At 46.2% G+C, this 12,389-nt stretch overlaps 1 protein-coding gene across 1 annotated transcript in view; it reads right to left on the bottom strand.

The window, feature by feature from the left end:
• papss2b (3'-phosphoadenosine 5'-phosphosulfate synthase 2b) overlaps positions 1 to 12,389 on the bottom strand; it is a 98,235-nt gene that overhangs the window by 46,788 nt on the left and 39,058 nt on the right. Inside the window, exons 4-6 of the mRNA XM_072478956.1 lie at positions 11,784 to 11,922; positions 6,236 to 6,354; positions 2,468 to 2,581 (exon numbers count right to left, since the gene is read on the bottom strand). Of these exons, the coding sequence (XP_072335057.1) occupies positions 2,468 to 2,581; positions 6,236 to 6,354; positions 11,784 to 11,922 (372 nt within the window). The remainder of the gene's footprint in view (positions 1 to 2,467; positions 2,582 to 6,235; positions 6,355 to 11,783; positions 11,923 to 12,389) is intronic.

The following is a 12,389-nucleotide window of genomic DNA, read 5'->3' as shown; positions in this document are numbered from 1 at the left end:
GCCTATAATTTCCTGTCTTCTGCCTGCCTCCCTCCTTGAAACAGGGGTGTTACATTAACCATTTTCCAATCTTCTGGGGCCCTCCCTGCCTTCGGATTCCTGAAAGATCAGAGATTGTGGAGGCATTGATGGTGATCTTTCAGGAAAATGGTTAATGTAACACCCCTGTTTAAGGAGGAAGGTACCTCCTGGATCCCTCTATCTGCCTCACTCAAAGCCACACTCTGTTGACCCTGACCACTGGCCGAATTCAATTTAGTTAGTCTAAGGGGTGTGACTGCCTCCTGAAATACAAGTGTCCAGGTACATCGCCCTCTCTCTGATATGCTGCAGCGCCCAAAGCTCAGAATCCAGCTCATTAACTCTGAGCCGGAGTTATTCAAGCAACCAATACTTACTACCGATGTGGTCACTGGGAACCACAATGGGGTCCACTAGCTCCCACATCATGCAGGAACAACACATCACCTGGCCAAGCATCTCTATTTTATTTAATTAGATTTAATTTGAATTTTCAAAATTTCCAGCTCGTTTTAGTCTTTCTAATCTAAAACATTTCTCTTTTTACCTTTAATCTAAAGTAACTTAGAATAGGTCATGCAAATTAGCAGTTACTTCCCAGCCAATGAACTTACCATTCTCCTATGATGTCACTTTTGGATTGTTTTTCGTACTCAGCCCGCTGCTCAGAGAGTCTCTCTCAGCTCCCGCTCTTTATAAATCTCCACTCTGACTCCCAGCTCCCGCTCTTTATAAATCTCCACTCTGACTCCCAGCTCCCGCTCTTTATAAATCTCCGCTCTGACTCTCAGCTCCCGCTCTTTTTAAGGTTCCGCTCTGACTCTCAACTCCCGCTCTTTTTAAATCTCCACTCTGAATCTCAGCTCCTGTTCTTTTTAAATCTCCGCACTGACTCTCAGCTCCCGCTCTTTTTAAATCTACGCTCTGACTCTCAGCTCCCGCTCTTTTTAAGGTTCCGCTCTAACTCTCAACTCCCGCTCTTTTTAAATCTCCACTCTGAATCTCAGCTCCTGTTCTTTTTAAATCTCCGCACTGACTCTCAGCTCCTGCTCTTTTTAAATCTCCGCTCTGACTCTCAGCTCCCGCTCTTTTTAAATCTCCGCTCTGACTCTCAGCTCCCGCTCTTTATAAATCTCTACATTGACTCTCAGCTCCCGCTCTTTTTAAACTTCCACTCTGACTCTCAGCTCCTGCTCTTTTCAAACTTCCACTCTGACTCTCAGCTCCTGCTCTTTTTAAATTTCCACTCTGACTCTCAGCTCCCGTTCTTTTTAAATTTCCACTCTGACTCTCAGCTCCCGTTCTTTTTAAACTTCCACTCTGACTCTCAGCTCCCCCTCTTTTTAAATTTCCACTCTGACTCTCAGCTCCCGCTCTTTATAAATCTCTACATTGACTCTCAGCTCTCACTCTTTTTAAAACAAAATTGAAATAACATAATTAACTTCCAGTTATTTTGTAGACAAGATATTCGTCTTCAGGAGTTAGGAGTGAAGAGTTTATTGTAAATTTTGCCAACGATTTTACGTTTATTTGAAGGAATTATCTGTTGGGTAAAGGGCTTATTTCTATCTGGCTGTGTCAACAGTTATCCACTGGCTATTGCTCCCTTAGGATTTTATGTAAATCACTGGTAAGAGGACAGCCGCAGAGTCTCCCTGTTTCCAAATTCACAAAACTAGACCCAAGTGTCAATAATACCCCTCAAGAGCCACATCCTCAAGTTGTGGAGATGCCAATAAGATCAGTCCCAGGCCATTGTACTCGGAGTTCCTCAGAGTAGATTACCTAAGCCCAATAATCTTCAGCAGTCTTATCAACGAACTTCCCCCCATCATTCCATCAGAAGTGGGGATGCTGACTCATGACTACATTATTCAGTTCCATTTGCAACTCCTCAGATAGTGTGGTGTTCCATGCCTGCATTGAGCAAGACTTGGACTACATTCAGGTTTATTTTTTTAAAAATTCATTCACTAGACAAAGATCCTGGAACTCCCTTCCTAACCGCACTATGGGTGTAGCTACACCATATGGACTCTAGTGGTTTAAGAAGGAAGCTCACCATCACCTTCTCAAGGGGAATTAGGAACACTTGCCTTGTCAATAATGCCCACATCCCATGATTGAAGAAAAAAAGGGCATGGCTATACTCTCCACAATGTCTTTGTCTTACAAACTGCATGTCTTAAATCTAATTGCTCTGGAGTAGGTGACACATTCCTGTGCCTGGAAATGCAGACAACAATATATTTAAAGAACAACTAATCACTGATGCGAAAGAGCTGGTTGAAAGAAGTATGGCTCCTTCATGTTGGCATTACAATCTGATGGGCATCAAGAATTGTTCAATAATGTACAACTGTGTAAAACATTGACAATCTGATTTGTCTAATCACAGTGTTACCTAAGAAAATAATTTTAAGAATAGAATGAAAAGTGTTACCTGAGTTATTTGCAGTGTGGGCAGAACTTGGGCGGCTGCACATGCCAAGTATAATTTGTTTTCAAGGACAAAGAGTTCCTTCACTTCTTCCTTGGCGGCAGGGGGAACAATGCCCTTAGAGTAACAATAAATACATTAGTTCCATACTCTGCTGGCCTGCCTCCCAGAATGTCAGAATGCGACACATAATTAATTCTCTTTTCAGGGTGGGTTCCAAATATGTTCCAGTTCCAGTGGTCAGTCCATCTAATGTTGCTCATCACGCTGCTCACGGTTGACAGTCAGATCCAATAACCTGCAAAGGGGCCCTAACCAATGTCACAACCGCAGCACCTGCTGTTCCACAATTCACTTATAGATCACCACTAACTCATATCACCGTGGGTCTGAGCTGCAGTCACAATATCTCACCCATGCTAGGGAGTGCAGATTTTCCTCGGCTGCTTTAAGAGATCTGAACTCATTTGTACCTACAGTGATATCCTCTAGTGAATTGATGTATTCAGGCACCATTACATCATAGTGTGCTTGGACAAAGTGACTGAAATACACAAGGTCATATCTCAGCTGCACTATCGTGATGAGGGGGTGAGGAAGAAAGCAGAGGGTATATTAGAAAACATGTCACACTGGTGTATGTGTATAATCACACACACAACACACACAAGGGACACACACACACATACGCAATATACACACAAACACACAACCACAACACATACACACAAGGGACACACACACAACTCACGCACAATACACACACACAATATACACAATCACAACATACACACACACACACACACACACACAACATACACACAATATTCACACACACACAATGTACACACAATCTTCACACACACACAAGGGGGGAGGAGGGGGGCGCAAAGCACGTTCATATGTTTTGGTCCTGTCCAAAGCTGGAGGGGTATTGGAGGGAGGTGTTCAGGGTAATTGCGAAGGTGGTACGGGTGAGGCTTGACCAAGGTCCTCTGGACAGTCTGTGTATGTTATTGATGACAATGTATGGGTGGATTCCTGAATCCTTTTCTTTGATGTTTGTATTTAAAATGTTGAGGGTTGTTTGGGGGTTGGGAGGGAGGAATTGTTGGCCAGGAGATTGACATTGTATTTGTTACCGTTGACTGTTTGTTGGTGAATGTAAATTTGGATGAAAATGTGAAAAAGGAGAATAAAAATATTTAAAAAAAATATTCACACACACACACAATATTCACACACACAATATTCACACACACACACAATATTCACACACACAATATTCACACACACAATATTCACACACACACACAATATTCACACACACAATATTCACACACACAATATTCACACACACACGCAACACAATATTCACACACAAATATTCACACACACATATTCACACACAAATATTCACACACACTATTCACACACATATTCACACACAATATTCACACACACACACATTACAATATTCACACACATACACAATATTCACACAAACAACATACTTACACGCAATATACACACCACACAATACACACACAAACACACAATCCATACACAATACATTACAGCAAAATTAACTATTACTTAAATGGTCAAAAAATTGCAGCATGCTGCTATGCAGAGGGATCTGGGTGTCCTTGTGCATGAATCGCAAAAAGTTGGTTTGCAAGTGCAACAAATAATTTAAAAGGCAAATGGAATTTTGTCCTTCATTGCTAGAGGGGTGGAGTTTTAAAGCAGGGAGGTTTTGTTACAGCTGTATAGGGTGTTAGTGAGGTTACCCCTGGAGTACAGTTTTGGGCTCCTTACTTACCCAAAGGGAGACAAAGTCCCGACGCCGGAGTGAAAACCGGAGTGTTTCACTCCGGCGTCGGAGCCCGCTCCCAGCCCCCTATTCTCCCGCCCCCCCCCGCTGGGCCTTGGTGCTGCGTAAAAAGCGGCGCAGCGTAAATGACGCGGCCGGCGTCATGTAAATGAAGTCACCCATGCATGCGCGGGTTGGCCGGCGCCAACCCGCTCATGCTCGGTTGCCGTCCTCCCCGAGGCTGCCCCGCAAGAAGATGGCGGATGGATCTTGCGGGGCGGCGGAGGAAAGGAGGTCCTCCTTTAGAGAGGTCGGCCTGCTGATCGGTGGGCCCCGATCGCGGGCCAGACCCCTTCGGAGGCCCCCCCCAGTGAAGGAACCCCCCCTTCCCCCCCCCACAGGGCCCCCCCCCGCCAGCATTCCTGCACAGTTCCAGCCGGCAGCGACCAGGTGTGGACATCGCCGGCGGGAACCTGTCGTGTTGGAGCGGCCGCTCGGCCCATCCGGGCCGGAGAATGGGGGTATCGGAGAATCGCGTTGTGAGTGTCTCGGGCGATTCTTCAGCTGGCGGGGCGCAGAACTCGACGGGGCCGTTCTCGCCGGTTGGGAGAATGGCGGGACAGCGTCGGACCGGCGTCACGCGATATAATGGCGCGGCTGGCGATTCTCCCAACCGGCGCGGCCTCGGAGAATCGCGCCCGATGTACTGCCACTGGAGGGTGTGCAGAGGAGATTCACTAGGTTGATTCCCGAGTTGAGGGGATTAGCTTGAGGGAGACTAAGTAGACTGGGACTATACTCATTGGAATTTAGAAGAATGAGGGGGGAATCCTATGGAAACATACAATTATGAAGGGAATAGATAGGATAGAAGCAGGGAGGTTGTTTTCACTGGTGGGTGAAACTAGAACTATGGGGCATAGCCTCAAAATAAAGGGGGCAGATTTAGGACTGAGTTGAGGAGGAACTTCTTCACTCAAAGGGTTGTGAATCTGCGGAATTCCCTGCCCAGTGAAGCAGTTGAGGCTACCTCGTTAAATGGGCAAAGACACATAGATTTTTGAACAGTAAAGGAATTAAGGGTTATGGTGAGCGGGCAGATAAGTGGAGCGGAGTCCACAGAAAAGATCAGCCATGGTCTTATGAATGGCAGAGCAGGCTCGAGGGGCCAGATGACCTACTCCTGCTCCTAGTTCTTATGTAACACAATATACAATACACCACACAATATGCACACACACATAAGCACAGCACCGATGCACAAACACACATACACACAATATACACACACACATACACAATAGACACACAACACACAATACACACACATACACAATACTAATGCACAAACACACATAATAATTAATAATGATGTCACAATTTATTCTTTGATTTTTACCAGATCAAAACTTTATTATTGGTCTAGGTGTTGCGCAAGTTGAAAATTATACTGAGGCCTGTGCGAATGTTAGGACTGTAGGTGATGCTTCAATAGGACACGCGGATTTGATATGTTGAGGGATTGGGCACAAGACGAGCAAATGATATTCAACTGAGAAAAGTAGTGGTATGCATAAGTGATCTGAACTAGTTTTGATTTCCTAAGCATCAATGTATCTGCAAGTACAGATATTCTAGGTTTATCGACAACCCAAGAACACAAATGAATCAGCAACAGACTAAAAAAAGTCACAACATTCAGTAGTATGCAAAAAGCATTTGTAAGACACCAAAAAACCCCAAATCATGTATGTCGTGATGCACTCAACACTGCAGCTTCATGGAGCAGGGTAGATGGGCTTGAGTGTCTTTTCCTGTCGGTTATTATTTGTACGTTTGTAGAAATATTTTTTTTTAATCAATGCCTGCCACTAGCAGCTGTTGTGTTGCAAGTAGCTATTTTCTTTGCAGAAACGCAGGTATAACTTCCAACTCTGCTGGGTTATTTCACTTACCCCTTCCTCCAACAGCTCTACCACCTGTTGGATGCATTCATTCACAGATGTGAGATTTGTTTTCAGCACCAGCTCTGAACTTTCAGGCTTCTCGTATTCTGAATCAATACCGGTAAATCCTATACAAGCAAAAACAAGAAGGTGAATGAAGCAGTACACCTTATTCTGGGACATGAAGAAATGAATGTACAGATCCTTCAGCTGTTAACAGGTCGTTCATTGATCTGAAAGAGTTTCAATCAAAAACACTATATCCAATATTATATACGGCTGTTTGCTCAACTTCCCCGAGGATCCAGTGGATAACAGGACTCTGGTGCAGAACCAGATAAATCAGAAAGGTCCATGTGTTAAGTTAGCTATTCTCAGTCAAGGCAACAGTCGGAGAACTACAATTGAAACTGGACCCGCTGGGCTAGGGGAAAATAAAATCAATGTCTAGAGTGGATGTCAGTTAAAAACGGCATCAGTTTTGACTATGGTGCCCATGGCAATTTAGCTGTCTTTTTATATTTGTTTTTTAAAAAAATATTTTTATTGGCATTTTCAAAATTATATACATTGCTGTTCGTTTTCATTTATTGTACAGTCACAAAGGTTCCTTCTTAGGCTTCTCTATTTACAGTCTGTTGCCGTCTGGCTGGCTCAGCCTACAATCCTCCCTATCACCCTCCCCTCCAGCTCCTCTCTCCTTCACTCCCCCTCCCTTCTCCCCTTTTTCACTGCTGTTCCCCATTTTCTCTTGCTGGGTGTTACTACCTCGCCTTGTTCCCCCCGCCCCCCACTCTCCGGTCCTCCCTCACTATCCTCTTTCTATCTTGTTCTGGCTATTTCCCCCTGGCTACTGGCTATTTATTTATTTACGTGAATAAATGTGAATAACAGTCGGGTGAATGGCTCCCATGTTTTGTGGAAGCCTCTTCCGACCCACAGATGGTGAATTTGATTTTCTCAATTTGGACAAATTCTGATAGGTCGGACAGCCAGCCTGCAGCTTTAGGTAGTGCTGCTGATCGCCAACCAAGCAGGATTCTACAGCAGGCGATTAGAGAGGCAAAGGCAAGGGCGTCCGCCCTCCTCCCCATGAAGACATCTGGCTGGTCTGATACGCCAAAGACCGCCACTTTCGGGCATGGCTACACCCTCACCCCCACCACTTTGGACATTGCCTTGAAGAAGGTTGTCCAGTACCCGGCAAGTCTGGAGCAAGACCAGAACATGTGGGCGTGGTTGGCCGGGCCTCCTTGGCACCGTTCACATTTATCCTCCACCTCCGGGAAGAACCTGCTTATTCGGGTTCTGATCAAGCGGGCTCTATGTAACACTTTTAGCTGCTTTAGGTCGAGCCGCGCACATGTGGAGGTAGAGTTGACCCTGTGCAGTGTTTCGCTCCAGAGTCCCCACCCTATTTTGAATCCCAAGTATTCCTCCCATTTCTTCCTTGTCGTATCCAGTTCAGTGTCGGCCCTCTCTAGCAGTCGTTCGTACATGTCACTACAATTCCCTCTGCCTACGGTACCTGCGTCCAGTAGCTCTTCTAATAGTGTCTGTTGTGGTGGTCGTGGGTATGTCCTTGTCTCCTTCCGTCGGAAGTTTTTAAGCTGCAGGTATCTGAGTTTGTTGCCTTTAGCTAGTTGGAATCTCTGCATCAGTTCTTCCAGTGTTATGACCCTGCCTGTCAATGTCACCTCGTCCTGTCTCCACCTTTTGAAGGTGGCGTCGGTGAGTGCTGGTGTGAATCTGTGGTTATTGCAGATGGGGGTTTGTCGGACATTTGGTCAGGCCTAATTGCTGCTATAGTTGGTTCCAGGTCTGGAGGGTGGCTATCACCACTGGGCTGCTGGACTGTTTCTTGGGCAGGGATGGGAGTGCCGCCGTGGCGAGGGCCCAGAGGGAGGTCCTCTTGCAGGAGGCCTCCTCCACACGCACCCACTCGGCCTCTGGCTCCTTTATCCATCCCTTCATTCTTTCTGCCCTCGCTGCCCAGTGGTAGGATTGTAGGTTTGGGAGGGCTAGCCCTCCCCTGGATTTTGTTTTCTGTAAAACCTTCTTTGTAATCCTAGCATTCTTCCCCCCCCCCCCCCCCCCCCCCCCGACAAATGCCATGGTTAATTTGTCCAGTGCGCTGAAAAAGGCCTTGGGGATATAGATCGGGATGGATCTTAGTAGGAAGAGGTATCTGGGCAGTACATTCATTTTGATCATCTGTACTCTCCCTGCCAGGGAGAGTGGGAGTGTGTTCCACCTCTGCAGGTCCTTTTTGACTTCCTCTGTCAGTCTGGTCAGGTTCCATTGTGGATCCCCGTCCAGTCATGGGCTATTTGGATCCCCAGGTAGCGGAATTTGTGTTGGGCTTGTTTAAACGGCAGTCCCACCAGTGCTGCCCCTCCCCCTTGTGGGTTCACCGGGAAGATCTCACTTTTGCTCATGTTGAGTTTGTAGCCCGAGAAGGCACCAAACACTTTCAGGAGCGCGATGATTCCGTCCATGCTGCTTTGTGGGTCCGAGATGTAGAAGAGCATGTCATCCGCGTCGAGCAAGACTCTATGGTCTCTGCCTCACCTTTGGATCACCCACCAGTTCTTTGCTGTTCTGAGAGCGATCGCTAATGGTGCGATCGCTAGGGTGAACAGCAGTGGAGACAGCGGGCATCCCTGCCAGGTGCCCCTGTGCACCTGGAAGCACTGGGAACTGATGTTGTTTGACCGTATGCTCATGGGAGCATTGTACAGAAGCTTCATCCATGAGGTGAATCATGTTTCGAGCCTGAACCGCTGCAGCACCTCTATAAGGTACTTCCACTCGACTCTGTCGAAGGCCTTTTCTGCGTCCACGGAGACGAGCACCTCAGGTGCTCTGTTCCCGGACTGGGTCACGATCACGTTCAGCAGGCGCCTGATGTTCGATGTTAGCTGTCTACCTTTGACAAAGCCCGTTTGATCCTCTGTGACCATCTCTGATATGCAGTTTTCTAGCCTTTTGTCTAGGATCTTGGCCAATATTTTGGCGTCTACGTTCAGTAGCGAGATGGGTCTGCATAAACTAAATTCAGTCAGGTCTTTGTCTTTCTTAGGTATTAGCGAGATTGAGGCTTGTGCTAGCATGGGTGGCAGTGTGCCCCTCGCCAGCGAGTCTGTGAACATCTCCGTAGGTGCGGGGCCAGTGCTGTTGCAAATGTTTTGTAGAAGTCCGCCGGGAACCCATCTGGTCCCGGCACCTTCCCCGCTTGCATGAAGTTTATACTCGCCATGATCTCTCCCAGTTCTACTGGTGCTCCCAGGCCCCGTTTGTCTCTTCATATTTGATATAGTGAGTCAAAGTTACAGCAGGATGAAGAAAGCACCGGGAACGATGCACAACTAGGTTATGAGAATGGGTTCAAAAACTTGGAATCTCAGACTTTATCCCTTCATTTTAAAAACGGGAGCAAGCTATTTCTACGTTGTCACCTGGAGCGAGTGATTGGATCCAAGTTACATTTATGATCCTAGAAAAAAAAACGAGGGAGAACCTAATCGGGATTTTCAAGCAATGGAACTGATTCCTAGGGTTGGCATTGAGACAATGTTCCCCATATGGCTGGTTTTGCAGGTGAGGGTGGGCCTGCAGGTGACTTTCCTGATGCCTACACACCCACCCCTCCTGACTTTGCCACAATTTTATGGATGGCGGGCAATGCCTACAGTGTCTCCAGTTGAGGCCCTTAGGTGGTCTGCTAATATTCACTTGAGGGCCACCTCCTGCTCCAACTGCAAGTCAGAGGAGATTGGCAATGGGTGGACACCCGGCAGGTTAGTCTGCTGGACCTCAGGTGTGAAAGGGAATGAGGGTTCCTCCATCACGGGCTCCCTTTTCCAATCAGAGGCCTTTCCAAAGGTTTGCCTCCATTGAAGTGCCCCCCACCCTGCCCTTTGCATCCGATTTCCATACCCCTCAAAGGCCTCCTGTCCTGGCCGTGCTGAGAGTCATAGAATTCATAGAATTGACAGTGCAGAAAGAGGCCATTCGGCCCATCGAGTCTGCACTGGCTCTTGGAAAGAGCACCCTACCCCACCCTATCCCCATAACACAGTAACCCCACCCAACACTAAGGGCAATTTTGGACACTAAGGGCAATTTAGAATGGCCAATCCACCTAACCTGCACATCATTTCATACCTTTCTTCCAGCTCTTGGCCCTTTGTTTTCTGGGACTGGATGCAGTCCAAGCAGTGGCCACCAGTCCTAGCAGTGCTGCTGGTACCAGACAGCTGCAGGCCAATCAGAGTGTAAAATGCCTGCGGGGCAGCCAACCAGAGTGGAGGGCGAGTACACCGCCAACCTTTCCAGTGGTGGGGTGGGAAATCCTGCTCTGGGATCCTAAATATAAACCAGTCACTAACTGGAATTCAAGAAAATCCTCTTTACCCAGACAGTAGAATATGCTAGCACAGGGAGTAGTTGAGGTGAATAGCATAGATCCACTGAAGGGAAAGTTAGGTGTACACATTAAAGAAAAAGAAAAGAAGGGTATGCAAATAGGCTAAGGTGAAATAGGAAGGGTGGAGGCACATGGAGCATAATGAAATAAAAATCGCTTATTGTCACAAGTAGGCTTCAAATGAAGTTACTGTGAAAAGCCCCTAGTCGCCACATTCTGGCGCCTGTTCGGGGAGGCTGGTACGGGAATTGAACCATGCTGCTGGCCTGCCTTGGTCTGACATCAAAACAGGCCAGTTGGGCTGAATCTGTCCAGTAATTCAAAGTTATGAAAACATGTTAATTTGGGAATTCATGACTGTGCATCACAGCAATGGTATAAAAGAGGCAATTTGGGCCCTTAGGACAATTAAAACTGAAGCAAAATAGGAGAGCTTTTTCCTCAGATAATTATCGAAGATTTACATTGTCTTCCTGCCAGGGGTCCAAAGGGAGGCTCAGTGGTTAGCACTGATGCCTCACAGTGTCAGGGATCAGGGTTCAATTTCGACCTTGGGTGACTGTCTGTGTGGAGTTTGCACTTTCTCTCCGTGTCTGCGTGGGTTTCCTCTGGGTGCTCTGGTTTCCTCCCACAGTCCAAAGATGTGCAGAATAGGGCGGTTACGGGGATGGAAGGGTGGGGGGGGGGGACCGAGGAGTGCTCTTTCAGAGGGTCAGTGCAGACCCAATGGGCCAAATGGCCTCTTTCTGCACTGTAGAAATCCTCTGGTTCTCTGGTTCTAAATCAGTGCAGTTTATGCTACAGTTGTTTGATGTTCCTGTATTTTCTTTGCATAGATACAACAAGGTCATGCTGTAGATTAGGAATAAACTATCATTGCTGCCCCTGGAATTTGGTTTTTCTCACACTTCTCACTGATAGCTATGCTAACTGAACATTGTTTCACTGCACAAAATGGAGCTGTTAGTTCACTGCGCAGACAAACACTCTTGTAAGATCTCTTCAATTAACTGATAGCCATCAACAATCCTGAAAGCTAGTGCTTGAGGTAGGTCTCACATTATCAGACAGAATTTTGTTGTTGGCATTAGCTCCAGCACCCTTTTGCTGATGGTGTGATATTAATACCTTTGATCTCTCCTGCTCGAGCCTTCTTATAAAGACCTTTCACATCACGACTTTCACAGATATCTAATGGAGCATCGACAAAGACTTCAAAAAACGGAAGTTTGGAGATCTCGTGAATTTTTCTTGCTTTTTCCCGATCCTAAAGATATAAATGAACATGCAAAATTAACACACTTTGTTTGTGATGGTTGTCAGAGGTCACTGGCACACATTAATTCCTCTCTCAATCATTCCACCGGGCTATCTTGTGACCCAGTTAGCCAAAGTGCTAAAATCAATGATCATGCTGTTTTAATTGTACGTCATGGTTTGGGATCATATCGATTTTTCAGTATTTCTAATAGATAATTTAAATGGTCTTTGATAAAACATGTCTTATTCACAAAGTATTGAACCAACTGAAACCAGTTAAAAATGATGTCCGGAATAATCGCGTTGGGTGTATTTTATTCATGTCCTCATCTTTTCACTGTAACACAGTGGGAAATAGCAAATATTTTAATAATTAAAATGCCATTTCAGTGAGCACTGTCATGAAATCATGGAATAAATTGTCGGTCTCATAAATGACCTTGTCTGGAACTTGGAGAGTAATCTTTTGATGAT

The sequence above is a fragment of the Scyliorhinus torazame genome, chromosome 16 (genome assembly GCF_047496885.1).
Source record: "Scyliorhinus torazame isolate Kashiwa2021f chromosome 16, sScyTor2.1, whole genome shotgun sequence".
In the NCBI taxonomy this organism is placed as follows: domain Eukaryota; kingdom Metazoa; phylum Chordata; class Chondrichthyes; order Carcharhiniformes; family Scyliorhinidae; genus Scyliorhinus; species Scyliorhinus torazame.
This window is presented reverse-complemented; position numbering and strand designations above follow the sequence as displayed.